The sequence below is a fragment of the Sus scrofa genome, chromosome 2 (genome assembly GCF_054392235.1).
Source record: "Sus scrofa isolate SSC_HxYL_T2T_F1_AM1 chromosome 2, Sscrofa_HxYL_maternal_Yorkshire_Landrace_v2.0, whole genome shotgun sequence".
NCBI lineage: Eukaryota > Metazoa > Chordata > Mammalia > Artiodactyla > Suidae > Sus > Sus scrofa.
The window spans coordinates 70,915,165-70,940,238 of NC_139384.1; the positions used below are offsets into that span (position 1 = coordinate 70,915,165).

At 43.7% G+C, this 25,074-nt stretch overlaps 1 protein-coding gene across 5 annotated transcripts; it reads right to left on the reverse strand.

The window, feature by feature from the left end:
* Positions 1 to 8,726: 8,726 nt before the first annotated feature.
* On the reverse strand, positions 8,727 to 24,580 carry LOC110259328 (cytochrome P450 4F2). Of its 5 annotated transcripts, XM_021083598.2 has the most exons (13): positions 24,380 to 24,580; positions 23,912 to 24,110; positions 21,898 to 22,042; positions 20,081 to 20,134; positions 19,861 to 19,988; positions 16,724 to 16,845; positions 15,701 to 15,971; positions 14,670 to 14,736; positions 14,386 to 14,515; positions 11,157 to 11,290; positions 10,996 to 11,060; positions 10,755 to 10,837; positions 8,727 to 10,353 (listed from the first exon to the last, which is right to left on the reverse strand). In XM_021083598.2, exons 1-13 carry the CDS (start codon positions 24,394 to 24,396, stop codon positions 10,176 to 10,178), a joined length of 1,593 nt encoding a protein of 530 aa, XP_020939257.1. In that variant the 5' UTR covers positions 24,397 to 24,580; the 3' UTR covers positions 8,727 to 10,175. The 5 variants fall into 5 exon arrangements, 4 of the variants coding, with proteins under 4 accessions (XP_020939257.1, XP_020939258.1, XP_020939261.1 ...); XR_002341605.2 differs by lacking the exon at positions 10,996 to 11,060 and having other exon boundaries at positions 24,380 to 24,555; XM_021083599.2 differs by lacking the exon at positions 20,081 to 20,134 and having other exon boundaries at positions 24,380 to 24,549.
* Positions 24,581 to 25,074: the final 494 nt, after the last annotated feature.

The following is a 25,074-nucleotide window of genomic DNA, read 5'->3' on the forward strand; positions in this document are numbered from 1 at the left end:
ATTTTTCAATTGGGTTGCTTGTTTTCTTGTTGTTGTTGTTGAGTTGTACATGTTGTTTGTATATTTTGGAGATTAAGTCCTTCCTTTTTGCATCCTTTACAACAATTTTCTCTTATTCTTTAGGTTGTCTTTCCACTTTGTTTATGGTTTCCTTTGCTCTGCAAAGGCTTGTAAGTTTGACTACATCCCATTTATTTTTGTTTTTATTTCTATTGCCTTGGGAGATTGACCTAAGAAAACATTTGCATGACTGATGTCAGAGAAAGTTTTCTATGATCTCTTCTAGGAGTTTTATGGTATCATGTCTTATGTTTAAATCTTTAAGTTATATGGAGTTGATTTTTGTTCATGGTATGAGGGTATGTTCTGCTTTCACTGATTTACATGCAGCTGTCCAGTTTTCCCAGCACCACTTGCTGAAATGTCTTTTTCCCATTTTATATTCTTATCTCCTTTGTCAAAAATTATTTGACTGTAGGTGTCTGAGTTTATTTCTGGGCTCTCTATTCTGGTCCACTGATTCATATATCTATTTTCATACAAAATCCACACTGTTTTGATTATTGTAGCTTAATAATATTGTCTGAATCTGGGAGAATTATACCTCCTGCTTTGTTTTTTTCCATCAGGATTGCTTGGACAATTCTGGGTATTTTCTGGTTCCATATAAATTTTTGGATTCTAGTTCTGTGAAAAATGTCAGGGGTAATTTGGTAGGAATTGCATTAAATCTTTAGATTGCTTTGGGTAGTATGGCCATTTTTACAATGTTAATTCTTCTAATCCAGGAACATGGGATTTTTCCGTTTCTTTGGATCCTCCTTAATTTCCTTGACTAATGTTTTATAATTCTTAGCATTTAAGTCTTTCACCTCTTAGTCAGGTCTATTCCTAGGTATTTAATTTTGGGGGGTATGATTTTAAAAGATATGTTTTTATATTTCTTTTCTAATATTTCATTGTTGGTATAAAGAAATGCAACCCATTTCTGAATGTTAATCATGTATTCTGCTACTTTGCTGAATTATTTGATCAGTTCAAATATTTCTTGTGTGGAATCCTTTGGATGTTCTATAGATAGTATCATGTCATCCGCATAGAGGTACAATTTTGCCTCTTCTCTTCCAATTCAGATACCTTTTAATTTTTTTTGTTTGTCTGATTGCTGTGGCTAGACTTCCAATAATATGATGAATAAAAGTGATGAGAGTGGGCATCCTTGTCCTGTTCCATATTTTAGTGGGAAAGCTTTCAGTTTCTCTCTGTTGAGTATTATATCGGATGTGGGTTTTTCATAAATGGCTTTTGTTATGCTGAAATATGTTACCTCTATACCCACTGTAGTAAGATATTTTTTTTATCATGACTGGATGTTCAATTTTGTCAAATGCTTTTTCTGCATATATTGAGATGATCGTGTGGTTTTTGACTTTTCTTTGGTTAATGTGGTGAATGACAGTGATTGATTTGCATATTTTGAACCATCTTTATTAAACTGAGGTGAATTCCTCTTAGTTGCAGTGTATGATCTTTTTAATGTGTTGTTAGATTTGGTTGGCTAGAATTCTGTTAAGAATTTTTGTGTCTATATTCATCAAAATTACTGGCCTATAATTTACATTTTGGTAGTATCTTTGTCTGGCTTTGGTATTAGGGTGATGGTGGCTTCATAGAAAGTCTTCAGGAGTGTTCTTTCTTCAATCTTTTGGAAGAGTTTAAGAAGAATGGGTGTAAGTTCTCCTTTGTATGTTTGGTAGAATGCACCTGTGAAGCCACCTGGTCCTGGTATTTTGTTTGCAGGATTTTTTTAAGTTACATGTTCAATTTCATTTCTAGTGATCAGTTTGGAGTTCCTGTTATGTGCAGCATAACTACTTGGCGTTGCTTCTAGTGATCAGTTTGTTCAAGTCATCTATCTCTTCTTGATTCAATATTGGTTGTCTGTACGTGTCTAGAAAGTTGTCCATTTCTTCTAGGTTATCAAATTTTTATGTATATAATTGTTCATAGTATTCTCTCATGATTTTTGTATTTATTCTATATTCACTGAGATTTATTTGTTTTTTTTTTAATTTCTTATTTGGTTTATTTGGGTTTCCTCTCTCTTCTTGGTAAGCTGGGCCAGAGATTTGTCAAAGTGTGTTTTTTTTTCTCTCTCTCTCTCTTTCAAATAACCAGCTCTTGGTTATATTGATTTTTTCTATTGTTTTTTAATCTCTATTTTATTGGTTTCCTCTCTGATCTTTATTATTTCCTTACTTCTGCTGACTTTAGTTTTGTTAATTCTTCTTTTTCTAGTTCATTTAGGTATTAGCTTAGGTTGTTTATTTGAGATTTTTCTTATTTGGTGGGAGGTCTGCAGCACTATGAACTTCCCACTAAGAACTGTTTTTGGGTCATCCCATAATTTTTGTATGTTTTTGTTTTCATTGTCATTTGCCTCAAGGTATTATTTAATTTCTTTTTTGATTTCTTCATTGACCTTTTTTTTTGGTAGCATGTTGTTTTGTCTCCATATAGTTAGTTTTATCTCATTTCTTTTCCTGTGGTTTATTTCTAGTTTCATGACATTGTGGTCAGAAAAGATGCTTGAAATGATTTCTACACTCTTAATTTTGTCGAGGTTAGTTTTTGCCCATAGTATATAGTCAATCCTAGGGAATATTCCATGTGCACTTGAAAAGAATTTATATTCTGGTTTTTTGGGGATGTAATGTCCTGAGAATATCAATGAAGGCTAATGGGCAATGGGAAGTATTCAGCTGCAGGGCCCTTCACAGTGGCAAACCCTGGTGTGACTGCAGCAGCAGGTGGTGCCTGGTCACAGGACCCTCTGTGGTGGTGGGCAGTGCTCATCTCTGAAGTCCACCTCTGGAATTGTGCCCACTCCCATAGCCCATGAAAAGGGCACTCTGCCACCTGAGAGCCCCCAGGTACACAGATAAAGAGCTTCTTTTGGTTGTCCTTCCCCCCAAACACTCCCCAACAATGATGCCTTTCTTCTCTAGTGAACCTAAGACTCCTCTAAAACTCCCTCCCCTGTGGTGCACAACTCCTTAACTCATGCCTTTTCCACATATCCAATCCTAGTTTTCTTCCTTGGATTAACCTTCAAACCTCAAGTCTCAGCATCCAGACTCTGTCCAGGTGTCCCAGCTGGGGAGTGCCACGTTGTGCTACTGATCATCTGTGTGGGCTCTCCGTGCTTTGCCCTCCTCATAATGGCTGCTCTGCCTTTCTCTGAGGCTTTGTGCCTCACCCTCTGTTCCAGATGATCCCCCTGTCAGTTAGGTGGCCTTTAGTGTTCAGATTACTTTCCTCTTTCACAGCTCCCTCTCAGGAGTGTTAGTCCCATAATAATTCCTTCCTTCTCTCCCTCTTCATCCCTCCATCCATTTTTTCCTTTTGTTATACCCAGTTATGTGGAGTTTTTTTGTCCTTTTTGGAAGTCTGGTATCTTCTGCCAGTGTTCAGTAGTTGTTGTGTGAGAATCATTCTACAAGAAGTATATTTTTTGATGTGTTTGTAAGAAAAGGTGAGTTCCATGTCTTACTCCTCCACATCTTGATCACTCTCTTTTAAAAGAGCTGAATTATCTTTTTATTCTAAATGATATTCAAATCATTGCATTATGAAACAATCAGAGGAAAATGTTTAGTGCATGTTTACTGCCTGGAATGCAGCAGGTTTTAATATATGCAAACTGTGAGAAGCCAGATCTTTGAACTCCAGGTACCAGGGTTCAAATCAAGACCAACTGTGTGAACTTGGGCATGTCTCTTCACATCTCTTTGCCTCAATTTTCTTTCCTGAAAATTGAAGGTAATGACAGGATGGTTGTGAAAATCAAGTGAATTGAAATGAGTCAAATGCTTATAACAATACTCTCTGGCTCACAGACAGCACCAAGCATGAATAATTGCCATCGTTTCTCTTATTTTTGACAGAATGGGGACACAGGCACCAACCATGAGCCATAGGTCCCACTAGCACACACATCAATGATCTTACAGGATTCAAACATACGCTGTTCATTCCCTTTTCCCTTAGCAGGGAATAGGCTACCAGGAGAGGCACAAGCACCAGGTTTGGGGTCAGGTGGCCCATGGTCAGAGCTGGGCTTTGCCACTCTCCAGCTGTGTGACCTTGAGCAAATGACTTGCCCTCTCTGAGCCTCACATTCCTCCTCTGTAAAACAATAACAGGCCCTTGATGATTGGAGGATTGAGTCTATATGTGTTTCTTAGTTTGTGTTCTCTGGAAGTAGATCCTTATGCAAAGATTCAAGTGCGAATACTTTATTTGGAGGTGACCCTGAGACAAGAATTCAACTGAATGTTCTTTCTTTGGGAAATTATCCCAGGAAATTCCAGAAGGACAGTGGGTAAGTGAAACTGGGGTGTGTGTGGCGGGGAGATGCAGTAGATAAAAGGTACTTTAGGAAAGAAGCTTACACTGTTGGCACCTAGGAATTAGCCCTCTGGGAGACAACAGAGAACATGCACCCTCCCTCAGGCCTTAGGACTTCTCATAAGGGAATTCTGCCTGAACTATAAGGCTGTGGTCTGGCGACAGGGGTAGGGTCCTCCCAGAGCAGTTATTGTGAGGAACACAGCCTAGTGCAGACAGTTACAGTGGTTCAGTGACTTTAAGACATTCATGCCCTTCAAAATACATTCACACCCTTAAACACACAGACACAGCAATTGCAACCCAGTCACATATGCAAACACAGTGTGTGCACACTTTTACACATAAACACGCTTATATGCACTCACCTGTGCTTACAATTACATACTTATGCACACACGTGTACACAAACACGTGTACACCTGCAAGAATACACACATGCATCAGCCCGTGCATACAATTATATGCATCACTTACATACACACACCTTCACACGTGTGTGCATAGTCACACACCTACACACAATTACACACACTCACACACATTCAAATAATGGAGACCAGATGCCTTAGAGTTTTTTGTCTCTGAATCTTCCAACAGAGGGAGGCTCCAACACACTCAGGAGAGGAAAGGATGCCCCACAGCAACCAGTGACTGGACCAGGCCTGGGTGTGTCTTGAGAATTAAACATGGGACACAGGGGACCCATTCCTCTCATCCTTATTTCTCATCCCTTCATTATCACAGCCCTTAGTGGAAAGTCAAAGCCCATTCCTCTTGGGAAAGGACACGTTCAACACCCCAAGTATAGATAATTCTTTGAAGAGGTTAGCTACATGGTGGGGGGGGGAAAGGGTGCATTAACTGGTGGGAAAATGAGTTCAATGGAAGGGTTTTTTTAAAAGATTAAGTTAATAACAGCATTATTTGTATTCCAATGGGAATGATTCAAAGACTTCAGGATACATGGTCAGTATATAAAATTTAGTTCTATATCTATATTCCAGAGTTTGGCAACCTATGATCTATAGATCAAATCTGACCTGTGGACTGTCTTTGTAAGACACACCACCAAGAATTATTTTAGGTTTAAAAGGATTATTTAGGATGGGGAAGAAGAAGAGGAGGAATCCTAAATATGGCCTGAAAGCCCTAAAATACTTATTAGATGGGCCTTTACAGAAAAACTCTTCTATAAACTAGCAAACAGTTGGAAAATGTTTTCAAATACCACTTTCTAGTATCATAAACTAGAAAAAATTGAAACACTCGGTTATCATCTAAAAATGTGTGGATGGGAGTTCCCGTCATGGCGCAGTGGTTAACGAATCCGACTAGGAACCATGAGGTTGCGGGTTCAGTCCCTGCCCTTGCTCAGTGGGTTAACGATCCGGCATTGCTGTGAGCTGTGGTGTATGTTGCAGACGCGGCTCGGATCCCGCGTTGCTGTGGCTCTGGCATAGGCCAATGGCTACAGCTCCGATTGGACCCCTAGCCTGGGAACCTCCATATGCCACGGGAGCGGCCCAAAGAAATAGCAAAAAGACAAAAAAAAATGTGTGGATGATTTCTAAGATGAAAACTGGGAGATGTTGATGAAAAAATCCAAGAAGACCCAAAGTAATGGAGAGATATACAATGTTCATAGAGTGGAAGACTCAATGTTGTTAAGGTAAGTCTCCTCACATTGACTACAAATTCTAAGAAATCCAAATCCTGGGAGGACTTTGTGTAGAAATAGATAAGCTGATTTTAAAATTTACATGAAAATGCAAAGGACATAGAATAGCCAACATATTTCTGAAAAGAAAAATGTAGTTTAAGGATTGACAAGACCCCTTTCAAGACATACAAAGACAAAAGTAATCATGACAGTGTGATATTGGCCAAAGACTAGACACATAAATCACAGAACAGAAGAGAGAGTCCAGGATTTTTTAAATAATATGCAGAGTAATTAATGCACAAAGGATAGTCTTTTCAATAAATAGTACTGGAAAAACTGGACATTCACATGCAAAAAAAAAGTCAACTCATACTTCACTCCTTAAACAAAGTATAACTTAATATGGATTATAGAACTAAATGATATAAAAGTGTAAAACTTTTAGAAGAAAAAATAAGAGAATCCATGTGACCTTTGGTTAGACAAAGAGTTCTTGTATATAACACTATAAGCATAATAAGCATTATCATAAAAAGAAAAATGATTGTACTTTATAAAAAGATTAAATTTTTGCTCTGTGAAAGAAATCTAAGATAATATAAAGATCAGTCACCTACTAGGAAAAAAGACTTGCAAATTACCTATCTGAAGAAGGACTCTCACAATATAACAATCAGAGGGCAAACAATCCAAGGAAAACTAATGGGCAGAAGATTTGAACAGATACTTTACCAAAGAAGATGTATGGATGGCAGATTGGTACATGAAAAAATGCTCAACATCCTTAGTCATTAGGAAATGCAAACTAAAATCACAGTGATGTGTCATTGCACACACATAGGAATGGCTGGGGAAAATTAACTCCACCAGGTGCCAGTGAGTATATGCAGCAACTAGAACTCTTATACACTAATGACAAGAATTTTGCTTTGTTTTTAAATAGGCTTCATTTCTTTAAGCAGTAGTAAGTTCACGCAAATTTAAGACAGAAATCTTCCACATAACTCCTTCCCCCACATATGCATCACCTCCCCCATCATCGACGCCCCCCCGCCACAGTGGTACATTCATTATCATCAATGAACCTACAAGGACCCATAATTATCCCCTAAAATCCATAGTTTGCATGAGGGTTCCCTCTTGGTGTTGTACATTAATAAGAATTTTATATGGCTGCACCAATGGTATATGGAAGTTCCCAGACCAGGGACTGAATCCAAGCTGCAGCTATAACCAACACCAGATCCTTTAACCCACTGCACCAGGCTAGGGGTCAAACCTACAGCTCCACAATGACCTAAGCCACTGCAGCCAGATTCTTAGCCCACTGCACCACAGCAGGAATTCAAATGCCTATCGGAATGGCCATCATTAATAAGTCCACAAATAACAAATGCCGGAGGGGGTGTGGAGAAAAGGGGACCCTCCTGCACTGTTGGTGGGAATGTAAGCTGGTATAACCACTATGGAAAACAGTATAGAGGTACCTTAGAAAACTATACATAGAACTACCATATGACCCAGCAATCCCACCCTTGGGCATATATCCAGACAAAACTTTCCTTAAAAAAGACACATGCACCTGAATGTTCATTGCAGCACTATTCACAATAACCAAGACATGGAAACAACTCAAGTGTCCAACAACAGATGAATGGACTAAGAAGATGTGGTATATGTACACAATGGAATACTACTCAGCCATTAAAAAGAACAAACTAATGCCATTTGCAGCAACATGGATGGAGCTAGAGACTCTCATCCTGAGTGAAGTATGTCAGAAAGAGGAAGACAAATACCATATGATATCTCTTCTATCTGGAACCTAATATACAGCACAAATGAACCTTTCCATAGAAAATAAAATCATGGACATAGAGAACAGACTTGGGGTTGCCAAGGGGGAGAGGGAAGGAGTGGGATGGATTGGGAGCTTGGGGTTAATAGACACAAACTATTGCCTTTGGAATGGATAATCAATGAGATCCTATTATATATCACTGGGAAGTATGTCTGGTCAATTAGGATGGACACAGGTGACACAGACACCTATAGAAAACAGAATGGAAGTTCTTCAAAAAATTAAAAATAAAACTGATCAACCAGTATCTCTTCCTGGTATTTATCCAAAGAAATAGAAATAAGCATCTTGTAGAGAAATCTGCATTTCACGTTCACTGTAGCATTATTGACTATAGTCAAGATAAGGAAACAACCTACTAAGCTGTTTACATTCCATCAGTGAATGAATGGATGAGAAGACATGGTATATAAATATAATGGAATATGATTTAGCCATCAGAAAGAAGGAAAAAAACCTGTTTATCTGTGACATCTTAAATGTCCTCACAACAATAAAAAAAATGGCAACTATGTGATGAGGGGACGGGGAAGAGATCGTAAGCTAGCACTATTGTGGTCATTTCCTAATTGTATAAAAGTATAAAATTAATCTGTTGTACACCTTAAAGTTACACAAGGTTATATGTCAATTACATCTCAATAAAATTGGGAAAAGTAATTAAATTTAAAATTTTTAAATGACATGGGCACTTTGGAAATAATTTGGTTGTTTCTTCTAAGGTTAAACATACGCATATAATATGACCCAACCATCCCACTCCAAAAGTAATGAACACTTGTACACAAATGTTCATAGTAGCTTTATTCATAACATCGCAAAACTGAAAACAATGCACATTTTCTCCAACTGGTGAAGAAAACATGTCCCATCCATACTATGGAATATTACTTAGCAATAAAAAGAAAGTATTAATACACACTGCATGAAAGAATTGTAAATGCATTGTTAAGTGAAAGAAGCCAGCCTACAGAGATGGAGAATAGAACACTGTTTGGCAGGAGTTGGGCAAAAAAGGTTTTTTGTTTTGGTTTTGGTTTTTTTTTTTTTTTTGACTACTGAGGATGGCTGTGGCAGTGATGACCCCTATAGGCTGAATGAAGCAAAATCATGGGGCAGCTGCTGAGCCAGGTGCTGAATGAGTAGGACCACTCCTGGCCCTCCACCTTCCTCTCACCATTGTGGATCTACTTGACCTCCACTTCCTAGAAGATCTAGATGAAAATGAAGTCCTTGGTCATGCCTCTCGAGGTAAAATTTTTGTTTCAGTTCCTAGCTTCAGGCTAGCTTCACCTCAAACCCCTTGAAACTACGTAACAAGTGTAAACTAGGGAGATTTTGAATTTACTGAGCCTTCTATTGACAGGTTTCTTCAACAGTAGGTTTCCACTTTTCCCCAAACTTATCTATATTTTTATGACTTTAAAACACTTTTAATTTGAGAAAATGATGCAAAAAGAATGGAGGAAATTCACCCCTTTTGAGTACTGATGCTTACCAGACAATAAGTCAGTCACTTTGGGGTTTTTTTTTTTTGTTGTTTTTTTCCCCACTGTACAGCATGGGGATCAAGTTATTCTTACATGTATACATTTTCCCCCCACCCTTCGTTCTGTTGCAATACGAGTATCTAAACATAGTTCTCAATGCTACTCAGCAGGATCTCCTTGTAAATCTATTCTAAGTTGTATCTGATAACCCCAAGCTCCTTATACCTCCCACTTCCTCCCTCTCCCATCGGGCAGCCACAAGTCTATTCTCCAAGTCCATGATTTTCTTTTCAGTCAGTCATTTTGCATGTGCTTGCTTATTCAACCTCCACAACAGTGTAAGAAGGCAGCTACTACTATATAATAAAGGAACTGAGGCTTAGAGAGATAAATGCTTTTCCCCATGTGAAACATCTAGTAAAGGGTAGACTGAGATGGTGACCTTGGTACTATAATGGCAGGGAGTGGTGTGTCCAAAGTCATCTGTCTGACGGCATCTAGCTCTCTGCCCCACCTTCCCTAAGGAGTATTGTCCTCCCAATCCAAGATGGAGCTCCAGCTACCATACCAGCAGACAGCTCCCCTCCTCCACATTCACAGCTACACCCACCTGCCTGGATCATCATATGCCCAAGCGCCCCCTTCTGGCTCACAATGAGGTTCTGGTAGAGGTGGCAGTTTTATTCCTGGGAATCTGCAAAGTGAGGTGTGTAGGGTCAGGGTGGATCCCAGGCCCAGAGGTGGTAGGTCATTGCTGGCCAGCGCTCAGAGGCTCCAGTTGCAGCCAAAGTCCACCCTCCGCCCGCAGGATTAGCTCTGGTTTCCTGCGCGGCTCCTCCTTGTCTGGCAGGACACGGAAACGCAGCAGCGTGAGTGCCAGGACCACCTTCATCTCAGTCATGGCGAACGTCTGCCCAATGCAGTTCCTGAGAGTGGAAATGGGGGTATGACTGCACCTAGGAGTCTCACCCAGGCTCCACTTGCCCAGAATCTTGCCCAGAACCCCCATCCTAGAGAAATAGAGAACTTCTCCTGGGAAACCCACTTGGGTTTGCAAAGCCCCAGAGCCTGGCCCAGACTCGTCCCCAACTCAGACCTTCAGACAGGGGAACAGGGGATCTCAGCATACTGAGGACCCCTCTTTGGGCCCACCCCTATTCCCTAGACCCTTACCCATAACCCTCAGAGAGAGAAGAGGGAAGGACAGCCAGAACTTTGACCACCTTCAATTTTCTCTCTTCCCTGCCCCCACAGTCATGCTTGGAATCTCTGTCCCAGATCCCCGTCCCACTACCCCATCTCCACCTCAGATGCTCACTTCCCTCACCTGGGCCCTGCTGAGAAGGGGATAAAAGCCAGAGGTGATCTCCCCTTGATGTTTTCTGGGTCGAAGCGGAAGGGATCATAGACCTGAGGGCAAAGCCAAGACAGAAGCTGGCCTTGGAGAGGCAGAGATGTTTATCGTGGGTGGAGGTGATGTCTGATATGCCAAATCAGAACCCTATGGCCCCCCCCACCAGGTCCCCTAAAGGGAGTGGACAAGGATTGGGGCGGGGGGAGAGAAACACCTCAGGATCTGGCCACACTGATGGATTGTGGTGGGTCCCAAAAATACTGATGAGGCAGATAACACCTGTGGGAGAGGAGGGGCCAGTCAGGACTAGTTCCTCCTTGCCTGTTCAGCCCCTCTTCCTGATCAGGAACCTCCTCCCCTGCTCATATTGGGCACCTTTGGGGATGATCCGGCCATCTGGGAGCACAGTGTTCTGGGTACAGCGACGGGAGATGACAGTGACGGGAGGATGCAACCGCAGACTCTCCTTGATGCACATGGTCAGGAAGGGCAACTGTGCCAGATCGTCCCTGAGGAAACCCCATGACAATTACCCAGGGAGCAAAAACAGAGACACACATACACCCCATCCCTCCTGCTGCCCCATAAGACCCTCTCTCCCTATAATGAAAGCACAGATAGATCCAATATCCCCAAACTAATTGTCTTATATAGTAAATATGTATATCTTTTTCTCTATCTACCATATCTCAATAAAATTGTTCTTAGAAAGAAATAGAGAAAAGTAATATGACAGAAGCACCAGACAAAATTTAGCCAGATATTTCTAGATGCCTTTCTGAATAAAACACAACATTAAAAAGCCAACCAAAAAAAGTATATAAATCTGTATAAAAATAAAATATTCTTTATGACAAGACAGCTAAACAAAAATACTAATGAGTAAGAAACAAAAGAGGGAGTTCCCATCGTGGCGCAGTGGTTAACGAATCCGACTAGGAACCATGAGGTTGCGGGTTCGGTCCCTGCCCTTGCTCAGTGGGTTAACGATCCGGCGTTGCCGTGAGCTGTGGTGTAGGTTGCAGACGCGGCTCGGATCCTGCATTGCTGTAGCTCTGGCGTAGGCCGGTGGCCACAGCTCCGATTCAATCCCTAGCCTGGGAACCTCCATATGCCGCAGGAGCGGCCCAAGAAATAGCAACAACAACAACAACAAAAAGACAAAAGACAAAAAAAAAAAAAAGAAAGAAACAAAAGAGATTCAATGTTTACTCTTATTTATTATGGCACTAGAGGTAACCAGAAAATGCTATTAGACAGGGAGTGGAGAAGGAGAGTAATGCCCTATGAATTGTGGGGGCAAATGTGTCATTTTTGGCATGTAGTGATTTTATACTTAGAAAGCATGAGAATTCACTGGAAAACTTTTATAAACATTGAAGATAAAATGTAGTAAGGGGGATGAAATCATTTTCTCTAATCTCCTTTCTATGTGGCAATTTAAACCCTTGATGATGATAGTTAACTAGTTCAAATTGGAAAGCCACAAAACACCACCCCCATGGCCCAACAACATTCACTCCCCCTTCTCATAGTTTGCCTGTTGATTATTTTTATGTATTCTGCCAGAGGTATTTTTTGCATTAAAAAATTATATAGTAGCATACTATATACTATACACACTGTTCTGTAACTTTTTCATGTAACAGTGTATCAATATTTTTTGTACATCTCCTGGGACTTGTGTTAAGAATAGGACCTTCACAGAGTAGCTTGGTGCCTCAACAGGTTAAGAATCTGGCATTGTCACTGCTGTGACTTGGGTTGCTGCAGTGGGGAAGGTTCAGTTCCTGGTCCAAGAATATCCGCATGCACTGGTGTGGCCAAAAAATAATAAATAATAAAGAAATAAAGACCTTCCCTACTCTGTAGCTATAAAATAACTTCCATGGTTTCCTCTAGAGACTATAGGACTCCTTTGTTTTTTAATTTAAGTCTTAGATTTATGTGCATGTTCTTTCCTCATAAGACAAAGGAAGCAGTTTGAATTAAGTTTTTTCCATGTAGCTCCCCAGGTATTCAAGAGCTTTTATTAAATGATCTTTATTTTTCCTACTGATACAAGACTACATATTTAGCACTTTACTATGTTCACTGGGCAAGAAATTTTATCCACAAAATATTAGTTTCTCTATTAGAAATAATCATCAGAAAAAATGACAAAAGAAAAGATTATAATGGTGATGATATAAAATACCTGAACTAAATTTAGCAAGAAATATGAATGTCTATTTCAAATTAATGTACAAAAGTCTCCCAATCTAGATGGAATATATGATTTACCATGGCAACAAGAGCATCTAAGGGTTAAATGATCAATATTTGCATAAGAACCCTACACTAAAATTGTACATTAAAATCGTAAACATGATGTTAATATCTAAAATTTAATACCCATTCCACACTCTGGGATACTGTGTGTTAATATTAGGAAATAATCTGAATGTACAAGTCAATTATATGTTCAAATTAACATCCTCTCTCACTTATCCCTCTCCCTCACCATCACCATCTTCCTCTACCTCTCTCTTACCCTTTCCTCCCCAACCTCTCCCCACCATTTCTTCATTTTTGCCTCCTGTATTCTTGAGCTAACTAGCTGCACCCAAAATGCAGCCAAATATCTAATGATCATCATTCAGGGTCTCAGCTGAAGAATTTTTTCCACCCTCAACTTTGCCTGTCTTAACCTAAACTTCAGGTCTGCCAGTGTACACTGGTAGTGTCCTGACCTGGGACTATACCTCCACTAGGCTGGGAGCTCCTGGAAGGCAAATGCTGGGTCTCAGGCCTCCCAAAGCCTCAAGGACACAGAATGGGACTGGGAAGAATTGGAGATGGCATAGAATTGGGAATAGGGATGCAGTGTGGCATCATGGAAGTGGTAATGCATGGGGCCTCAGTAGATGAAGATGTGGGTGTTCCTGAAAAGGAGTTGAATGACTTCAATCCCCAGGTATTCCCTGTGAATCCTGGACTAAATAATATGATGAATCCTGGACTAAATAATATGATGAGCCAACACTTGGGAAGATGTTTGAAAACGTGAATTCAGAGAGAAAAGCAAGGGAGTGGAGGGGAAGTTCATTTACTGAATATGTGCTGAGTGGCATCACCTGCCTTTGCACATTGTCACTAATTCTCTTAGAAGTCCAGGTCTTTCTGTCACAAAAGACTGAAAAATTTCCCCTGCTGTTCATGATGGATACCAGACTTTGGGTCCAGGCTTCTCTCCTATTCCCATTAAGCAATAATGACTGAATCAACAAAAAGATTTCTCTGTTCCCCAGCTGAGAAGCAGAGCCAGTGAGAGGGGCTCAGCAAAAGGCCATGAGATAGGTTCATTTGTACCATATTTTAGATTCATCTAGGAAATAGAAACAGACACAGACATAGACAACATACTTATGATTGTAGTGGGCCTGGAGGTTTGGGATTGGTAGATGCAAATGATTACATTTAGAATGGATAAGCATAGGGAACTATATCCAACCTCTTGGGATAAAACATGATGGAAGATAGTATGAGAAAAAGAATTGATAACACTGTAAATCAACTATACTTTAATACTTTTTAAAAAAAGGTCATGTGGACCCGCACTCACCATTCAATCTCTTTAGGCTCACGGTCCCTCAGGAGCTCATGCACCTCCTGCCGGCAGCGCTCCTGGTATTCTGGGTGCTTTGCCAGGTTGTACAGGACCCAGGAGAGGCCACTGGCTGTGGTGTCATGGCCTGAGAAGTAGCAAGACAGGCTTGGGTCTCTGGGCTACTTCGGCACCAGAGGGTGGACAGCATCCTCCCAGTAAGGCCCATGGGTAGGAACGGAAGGGATGGACTGGTCCAGGGTCTACTTGTACCCTCTATAGTGCCACACTGGAACCCTCACCCTCAAACATGAAGGTGTCAGCTTCAGCTCGGATATCTTCATCTGACAATCCCTTCCCATCTTCATCCTGGAGAGGAAGCAAGATTCCCAGAATCACATCAACTCTGAGGGCCCCTGAGCCAAAACTAAGATAATCTCTGAAGCTCCATCATCCATCCAGGAAGCCAAGCGCATTCTGAACTCCTAGACTTCCCTCACTCACTATAACCAGAGGCCCTACCACAAAAGCCTCCTCCATGACCTCTTTGCCTCCTATGTTGTCCCTGGTGAAAGAAATTCATGATCCATAAAGATCTGTATGTTTCTTTGTGATGGGGAATTTCTGAGAAAATAGCTACTGGCAAAAAAAGTTACAGGACGATTGAATGGAAACTTGCCTTGGAAGCTAGAGATTGAGCATTGCTCCAATTTGCTCATGTACTAGGAGAGGAAATCCAAGATTCTTTATCTCCCTGGAGATAGGGAATGAGTTATACAAACCTATACAACCTATAGACTCTGCCTTCTCACTGAAGATTTGTTTAAACTCCACAACAACTTCTCCCTCTCCTTGTCCCTCTGTTCTCCATAGGGAACAATGGGTAGATGTATTAGCTGTGAGTATAAGTTCAAAAATTCAAAATCTGGAGGTACATTTCTTGTGATGCAAATGCACCCACAGGTACAGGTAAAAGCATCAAGGAACACAAAGAGGAATTTGGGGATGGGAAAATGGAGGTATGATTCTATTCTGGCTACTCCTACTGCTATAAGTAATAAATGGGATGCTTTTGTATAATATATATACACAGTATGCCTCTGTGGTAGAATAACTTTAGCTCAGAAGTGAAGTCTTAGCAACTCAACTTTCAGACTTAGCAGTCCCCTGCAGGCTGATTCCACATGGTCATCTCTAAAAAATATCCCTGATTCATTCTTCCTTTCCTCAAGCACCTTCCATGGATCCCCAGTATCCTCTGCATCAAGTCCAAGTTCTTATATCAGGTCAAGGTCCATTTTACCTCTTGGACTCAGATCCCAGAGGAGCCCACCTTGGTCAGCAGGAGCACATCAATGAAGTCCAAAGTCTTTGCATTAGCCTTGGCCTTGAGGAAATCATCAATGCCCTCTTTGGGGAGGGAGCGGCGCCGCTCCTGGATGACAGCATCTGTGAAATTGTGCACCAGGTGGCAGGCTTTGCGGAAGCGCCTCCCTTCGGGGGTGAGGTAGTACAGGAAGTCCTTGTGCAGGAAGATCTGCTGGTGCCGTTTTGCCACAAGGGCACTGAGCTCCAAGATGGCAGCAATATATTCACTAGGCTTCCTGCAGAATGAGAGAGCATGAAGGGGAACAACAACCTAAAACACCTAAAGCCAGGAACTACCTCCCATCAGGAAGCTGAGTCTCTAAGAACACATGGCCCATAGATACACAGTGGAGATGTGACTTTCTTTCCCTGCATCCCATCTCTATGAGCTGCCTCCACAGCCCAGGTATCCAGAGCACAGCTTAGATATCATGCTTCTCTTCTCCCCTCTCTTTTATACAGTATCTTCCCCTTCACACCCAAAATTGTCCACTCAGCTCAGACTTTATCCTCTCCCAACTTGTCCATGAGTCTAGCCTCTATTTCAGTCTCCTTGCATCCCATGTTAATGCCATCCAGTTTCTACATAATAGTTAGACTTCTCTCAAGTCAGACATCCAAACTCAACTTTGACCAAGAAAGACCCTCATCTGCTCAAACAACTTCCATGGCTACATGGAAACCTCAGGATAAAGTTCATATCCTCTTTGTATGGCTTCAGAATATTCTTAAGAGAGATAATCCTGTACCCTATTCCATTTCAAAGGTGTCTCCTCACTTTTGCACCCCTATTGCTCATTCTAGCTCCTGCCCTTTATCAAACATTTCTTCCTACCTGAAAGGATTTATCCTTCTCTTTCCTCTTCCTGTCCAGCCCTGGCCCACCTCTTCCAGGAAAGCCATTCTGATTGCCCTGCTGGGTCCTACCTCCCATAAACACTCCTTTTGGTCTATTGTTCATGTTTCCAGGCCCTGGGATGAGACTCACTCTTGGCAATTGCTGTCAAAGCTGAAGACACATTTCTGCAGACTGTCCAGGGTCATGAGGCTGATGTGTTCAAACATGTCCAAACGGTTGTGGCCCTCTGTGACCAGACGCTGCCACTTGGCCTGAACAGAGAAGAAGGAAGGGCTGGGGCTGGGTACTGCCTCCCCTAGGCCCCTCCCAAAACCCAAACACCCAGATGCACCCCTGGGCCCAGGCACCCCTGTCAAGGGAGGACCAGGCTTGGGTGGCAGTGAAATCTGTTACTCTTAGGACATGAATCTCCCATGGCTGGGAGTGAGGAGATCTGTATTTAAATCCTGATTCTGCCTCCTACATTCTCAGTCAACGTATTACATAAAGCAAATGCATGACAAATGTTAGCTTTCAGTATCTTCATTGTTATGAATTAATTAGGAAAATATCCCTTATGTTGAGAGAAATAATCTCCCACGGGCCCTGAGTACCCCTGCACTTTCCTGCATGTTATTCCAAAATAAAAAATCCTTCCAGGCCCTTATGTTCTTTACCTGAGACTTTTCTCAGGGTTGTGTTTGCAGCAAACTACCTTGAGGAGTTAAGTTATGGCTCCCATGGACAAATATCAGGCTTGCTTCTAATGGTTATAAAAGTCTAGAATCCCTAGGAGTTCCCGTCATAGCGCAGTGGTTAATGAATCTGACTAGGAACCATGAGGTTGCAGGTTCGATCCCTGGTCTTGCTCAGTGGGTTAACGATCCAGCATTGTCGTGAGCTGTGGTGTAGGCTCACGAGCACGAGATCACGAGACATGGCTCGGATCCCGCATTGCTGTGGCTCTGGTGTAGGCTGGCGGCTACAGCTCCAATTTGACCCCTAGTCTGGGAACCTCCATATGCCACGGGAGCGGCCCAAGAAATGGCAAAGACAAAAAAAAAAAAAAGGTTAGAGTACTCTTCCTCACTGTAGTGCAACATACTCTATGAACAGGCATCTACTGAAGCCCACTTGTGTCATCCTCACGCTATTTAGTGATTTGAAGGACCAGACACTGCCGCTTGGCCTGAACAGAGAAGAAGACAGCTGGAGCTGGGTACTGTCTCCCCTGTACCCCTCCCCAAATCCAAACACCAAGATGTGCTCCCCCAGAACCTGTCAACCATTCTGAAGGAGGACCAGCCATGGGTGTGAATGAAAGCTGTTACTATTAGGACAAGAAATCCCCAGAGCTGGGAGTCAGGAGATCAGGCTTCAAATTCTGGTTCTGCCTCCTACATTTTGTATGCCCTTGGACAACTTATTGCATAAAGTAAGGGCACAACAAATACTGGCTTTAGTCATCTTCATTCTTATGAATTGAGTAGGAAAATATTCCTTATGTTTAGAGAGGTATTCCTTCATGGGCCCTGAGTACCCCTGCACCTTTTGCAGGATATGCAAAAAAAAAAAATTGCAAGGTCCTGGTGCTCTTTCACTGGGCCATTTCTCAGAGTTGTGTTTGTAGCAAAGAACCTTGAGAAAGGATCTTATATCTCCCCTTAGACAAATATCAGGCTTGCTTCTAATTGAGATAAAAGTCATAGAGTCCCTAAACCTAGTACTTCTCCCAGTGTAGTACATTGTATAGTACAATGAGGAGCATCTATTGAAGCCCATCTCTGATATCCTCATGGGATTTGGTGACTTGGAGGAAGAATGCAAACCACCAAGAAGCACATGCTTTTTACAGTGCCAAGAGTAATAAACTGTCCTTGTCTCTGACCCAGGGATCTCATGTCTTTTGGCAGAATCCACAAAACAATAACAAGACTCTTGTCAGCTTACGAGTATGGAAAAATCTCAGGCCTTTTACAAAATCCTTACCTCCAAAGCTTCACTTTCCTAAGTATATATCCAAACCCTTTGCAATGTGTGAAACTTGGACAACTTCTATTAGGAGGTGGAGTCTATTTTCATCATCCTTTAATTTTGGCTTGCTATAGTCAATAGACTGGTGAAAATAATGAGGTGATCATCCCTAGTGTAGACCCCAAAGGGCATTGTAGCTTCCTCTCAGTCTGTTGGAACTCCACCTCTGCCATGTGAGAAAGAAAGAGATTCCTTCCAGAAGGAATCCCATGAAAGGAAATCCAGTTTCCCTAGTTGAGGCCATGCTAGGTCAGGTACAGCCAGCCAAGCTCCAGATATGAGAGTACTGACCCCACACAGCTAAGCTTCCTATCTGTGTGGTCAGGCCACCCAGGATGGCTGTCTTCTTGCTCTTTGTACCTCCCCTGCTTAACCAATCCCTACTTCACCTGTACCCTATTCGTGTCCTGTTCTCATGACTGACCCTTCATCTTAATCATAGAACCTAATCAGCAAATGCCTATATACTTTCCCCCACTCAAGACAGTGATTGTTCCAATATTCAGATCAGAACACCTCTTACCATGGTGGCTTATAAAAGGGGTGGTGAGGGGCAAGTTCCTCTGCTGGTTTCCCTGGTAATTGATGAGCCAACTTCATGTCAAGTCCCCTATAGCTGGAAACCTCCCTCTGCTCCTGGTAGTAATGACTTCTGCTATGTCCTGCCTACATTTGCCACACACAGTGCGGTGTTTCTCCAGGAACTTGCTTCAAACATGAAAGATTTCCCTTATCCATTAAACCGCTGATGTCTATGTGGCTAACCCCAGGGTTTTTCTTCTTTATCGAGCCTTGCAGGCCTTCATGGTACAACTCAACACTATCCTACGCACAGCTGATCACAGATACATGACTAACCACATCCAGAAGAGCCAGCTAATTGACTAACAGACTTGTCAATACTAAACACATTGTTTTGAAGTGATTTTTTACACAGAAAAAAACTACTACACAATATCCATCATCATAATCATCAACTGTGTCTCAAGGTTGGAAAGCTTCTGTGAGGAAAAGTATAAACTAATACTTTCTGAGCACCTACCGTGGGTCAGGGGCATGATCCCACTACATCATCTTGACCAACTTACAAAGCAGGGATCACATTATCTTCATTTTACAGGCCAGGAAACTGAGGCTCAGAAAGGAAGAACAATGGCCTCAAGCCACCTAGAAGAGGCAGATTTCCAGACAAGATGTCTGAGTCTCCCTCAGCCCCAAGGCTCCAGGTGGAACCCTGGGTTCAAGAAACTCACATGCATGACATTCACGCTGTCACTGAAAATCTTCATGTAGGGCTTCAGGATGTTGAAGTGGAAGGCAGGTGTCAGCATGCGACGGTGGCTGCTCCACTTGTCACCAGCACTCAGCAGGAGCCCATCCCCTGCAGAGACAGCCATCAGGAGTGGGAAAGAGCAGTATCTTCCCCTGGACCCCCAAGGTTGTCCTCAATCCCCTTCACTCCCAGTTACTCACCCAGCCATGGCTTCAGAACTTCATAGAAGACCACATCCTTGGATGCAATGGCAGCTGACATGAATAAGAACCATCAGGGGCAAAGGAGATGAGGAAGTGAGGGATTTTTTGTAGGGGATGGAGGCTTCCAGCCAGGAATCCACATTTCCCCTCCAAGCCCAGTGTGGCAGGCATGGGGTCAAGAGCACCAAAAGCTGGGAGGAGGGGGGAGGGAGGATGGGACTAGATCAGGCTGTACACAGAATGGAGAAAAGGCAGTGCCCATAGACATAACCTTATGTGGTAGACACATCCAACATGACACAACATAACATGCCTTCACATGGCTCCTACATGGTCCAACACGTTTTAAACCCCTAATAATATCCCAAACCTCTACAATATGCCTTTACAAAGACCTAGGACACCACGTCTGCCCCTGCATTCTGATATCTATTGAGACATCTGACTCGACCACCTGTGTTGACTTGTCCTGACAAGGTCCCAACATGCATCACACAATCTCACATGACACAACATGCTCCAGCATGGACCTGAAGACAATCTGATATGACCTCAGTGTGCCCCAGATAATACACAGACTTGAACCAGGTGTGACCAAGACATACTCTAAAACCTGAATCAGACAAGACTCACATAAGGTCTCAAGCATTTCTCAGAGTGACCCTGAGGCCCAGACCTCAAACACAGCCCAAATGTGACCCAGATATGACCAGTAGAAAAAACACACAATTTCTAATGGCATCTCAACAAGAAACAGACAGACACTGACATGACTCAACTGTTTCTGGTCACAGCTGATCCCCAGATGTGACTGAGACCATCTCCATTTAAACCAGGCATAAATATGTACCAGGAGTCACCAGGTATAGCACATACCAGCTATACCCAGAATCCAGGTAGAAATGTAAATGTGACCTGATGTGGCCATACATCAGACACCACACAGATATGACCAGAGGTCAGACAAGTGAGAGAGAAGTAGGGGCATCTCTGCCACAGCCCCCTCTGCCTGCCCCCTGGTCACTTGCCCAGCTGGAGGCAGCACAGAGACCACAGCACAGAGACCACAGAAGCAGGCAAGTTTAGCCAGGGTGGTGTCTACCTGGAGCAAAGAGCACAAACTTGATGCAGGTGGGATGGAATATGCAGATGACTGCATGCCAAGGTCCAAGCCATCAGCAGCACACATCCGCATAGGTGCTGGCTAGATCCTATGTGTACAGGAGACCCCCCTCTGAGCTCTGAATCTGGAGAGGAAAAAAAAGGATCTAATTGACATTCTTCTAGGCTGCCAGAGGGAAGGACTTGCAGGGCAGTGATCCAGACTTGAGCCTGTGAATCATTTTCAGGGAAAGCCTGGTAGAGGGCCTGGAATACTATTGATGCTCACTGTATCACTCTGCTTTCTGGTTTAAAATTTTTGCTCAATTTTCCAGACCCAGTTCCAGGAACTCCTCCTCCAGGAAGTCTTCCAGTATACTCCAGCAGAGAAACTTGTTTCTTCTCTGGATTGCCACAACCCATTTTTCTCTGACCAATTCTTAACAACATCAGGTCAGGGACCTCTCTGTTCACATTTATTTCCTCAAGGTCAGGAATGTACTTCAACAAAGACACCACAATGGGGTACAGACAGCAGCGAGAGGACGGAGGGGTAGTGAAATGGGGTTGGTGAATACATGAAGGAAAAAGGATGATGACTGAGTGAGAAGAGGGGCTGGGGTCTTGTAGGTCCACATAGAAACCTGACAAGGAGGGGCTAGAAGCCCTCAGATGTGCCACTGCACCCATCACCACAAGTTCTGCATGGGTACCTGAGACATTGGCCATTGTCCGGATCAAGTCAGGGTGGCACAAAATGACGAGGGGTGTGATGGGGCCCATCCAGGTCATATATCCCTTGGGGTAGTTAGTCACCAGCTGAGTTAAGTCTCTCAATCCCTGCTCCGTCGGGGGAACCTGCAAGCAAGGCAAGGGCCATCACTCACCAAAAGGAGCCCCTGCAGTGGATAGTATGTCAGATGCTGCACAGACAGAAGGAATCTCTGCCTCCTCCTGCTCATTATCTCTGGTGTACCAAGGATACATCCCAAGGCACAGGAAAAAGACATACTCTCTGCCCACAGGGAGGCTGACCTTGGCTCCAGAAGACAAATTTTCCTCCTCCAGGGAGTGGTTCATGCCCCTGGGGCATCCCAGGGAGGAAATCCCCATGGGGAAAGTTTGTGGGTAGGATGGTGGTTCAGGATTTGTCCCTGGGTTTTGTCCTCAAATGCTTTTGTTCACACGGCCTTTAGTTCCTTACATGGTCAATAGTCTGCAGACCTGGGACCTTCCAATCCTGGCAGACCCCAAGGGACATAGTGAATTATGCCCATCAATCAGGACAGCAACTCTGACACATGAACTCCCTCTGCTGGCCAGGCTTTATGCAGACTGAAACCTGTCTGTCTTGCCACAACCCTTGGACATGCCCCAAAATTGTGCATTTACAAGTGAAGAAACTGAAGCTATAGTCCCCAAAAGTGAGAAGAGGGAAGGTCCCCTCCTGGTGAAACATTCTCCCCCTCATAATACCCCATTCAAGCCTGACAAATACTCCCAGGTGCTCTGGGAAGCTGAATATAAGTCATATTCACCTTTGTGACTCAGTCCCCTCTCCCCAAGGACACCGAGGTAAGGATTCAAAGCACTTGATGAGATTGGTCCAGAGAGGGAGAGTGAGTCAGCTGAGGTCACACAGCAAGAGGAGCTGGGGGGAGGAAAACTTCCAAGACCAGTCCCCTCAGGCAAGCCCTTGGAGAGGAAGGCAGAACAACAGCAAATTTGTAACTTTCCTGCTGCCTACAAGGCTCACTGAGGCCATTTCAAGACCCTGAGTCTCAGGAAATCTTCACAGTGAGCTTCAGCATGCCCCCATTCTGAACTTTGCAGTAACAAACACGAAAATTGCAGTAAGTCCTTTCCCAAGTTGTAGTTCTCCTCCCAGGCAGGAAAGGAAAACTGTGCTCCTCTCTCAACAGCACTGGGAGATGGGAGGAGCTGGAAACCCATTCCTTTGACCTTGACGGAGGGAGGTGATAGCAAGTTCATTACCTAGGTCATGAATCATTTATTTTGAGTGCCTACCATACACCAGCCCTGGACTGGACACTGTACTGTCTGCTCCCCAGAACTATCCTCAAATGGGAAAGATGGTCAATAAGTCATTGGACAGTTAGCTATTTATTTAATCATGAGCAGGGCCAAGTCCAAGGTCAAGGTCTGGGGCACAAGGCCCACGGGGGTAAGAGGGGGTGGCAGAAGGTCTAAGGAAACTTCTGAAAGGGGAAGTGAGGGGCCAACTTCACCCAGATTGGGCAATGGGCCCGTTGGGACATCTAGGGGGAAGGGGAGTAAGAGAAGAGGAAGGTGCTCAGGATGGGGAGGGAGTAGGGAGCTATGACCCTATAGACAGCTAGCTAATTCCTGTGGGGAAGCTGTAGCCCAGAATGAGAAGACCCAAGGAAAAGGGCTGCTTGCAGAAGGCACCCTGGACACTGCCCTTGAGGAGGACTCAAGGCCATCATGGAGACTGGAAAGGCTGGGGGACTAGGCTCTGTGCAGCCTGGCCTCAGATATGTGTGGAACAGGCAGGAAATAGACCTAGAAACAGACTAGGGGTGAAAGGACAGGATGTGGGAAAAGCCTGGGATGGTAGAGCAGAGGAATAAATGAGTGAAAAAAGAGGGAGCTCTTTGGCCTCCCTCATTCTCTGCTGTACCAAACCCCAGCCCAACTCCTGGGATTCATTCTTGAAGTCCATCCACCCTGACCCTGCAGACTCACCAGGCCCAGGTGACCCAAGAACCAGTTCCGTTTTGGAGGCTGTGGGAAACTTTGGAGGTGGCGAGAATAGTTGTAGGCAGCATAGGTCCAGACCAGGACTCGGGACATAAGCCAGGAAGCCCCAACCAGCAATAGAAGCAGCCATGGTGAGGCTGCCACTGTCTCCAGTCCCAGCCAGGACACGCTCAGCTGCAGCATCCTGCAGGGCAGAGAGTGTGGAGAGTGAGTTCCTGAGACTGAGCAAAGGGCCTTGAGGGTGAACTCTGGGGCAGAGATAAGAAGAGGAGAAGGGGGAAGGGGGGGTGATGATAAGTTCTGGAAATGGAAAAAAAAGGGCTCAGAGACAGGCAGATAAGTGCTCAGAGATGGGAGGGGGACCCAGGGAAATCCAGAGGAAAAGGGAGAGAAAGACAGAGAGATAGAGACAGAAATAGACATAGTATGTAGTTACCACTGGTGTCCACTCACCTCCCAGGCCAGCTCATTCCCTGGAACCACCCTGCCTTGGACTGCGTCCTTCCTCACCTCAGGCCACAACCCCCAGCCCCTTGACTCCAAGCCTGGCACCTTCTGTCAGGAGCACCTTGTCCCACACAACTTCCCTCCTTTCCTCCTGGAAACTCTTTGCCACTGGCCCCTGACCTAAGGGAAGTTAGCAGGGGCCAGGCTAAGCCAGCCAATCCCCGCAGCCTCTTTACCTCCTCCCCACCTGGCCGCTACCCAAATAGAGGGGGAAGGGGAGCCAACTGTTTTATGAGAGAGGGCTGTAAACTAGCTCAGGTCACACAGTCTGGACACATGATCCTCAGAACACAACACCTCCCAGGTAGGCAAGTTGGGGGCAGGCAGAGGTGACTCTGAGCCTGTAAGTTTACAGACACCCCTGCCGTTCCAAGGTCAGGATGCAGCAGGTAAACTTATGAATGTTCAGGTTCAAGATGAGCAGGACAAACATCTCTGGGGCTCTTCTGCACACATGGGCCAGAAGGGTGGCATGCACCATTTCTTGGCACAGAATCAGGCCAGAGGAAAAAAAGCCTCTGGCTTCCAGGGCACACTGTCTGGCAGGAGTTCAATCCCTACCTCCAGGCCACCCAGAGCTTGGGTTTAGACATAACTGCTGAGAACAGGAATTGAGAAACCAGTCTGACTGGGGATTATGC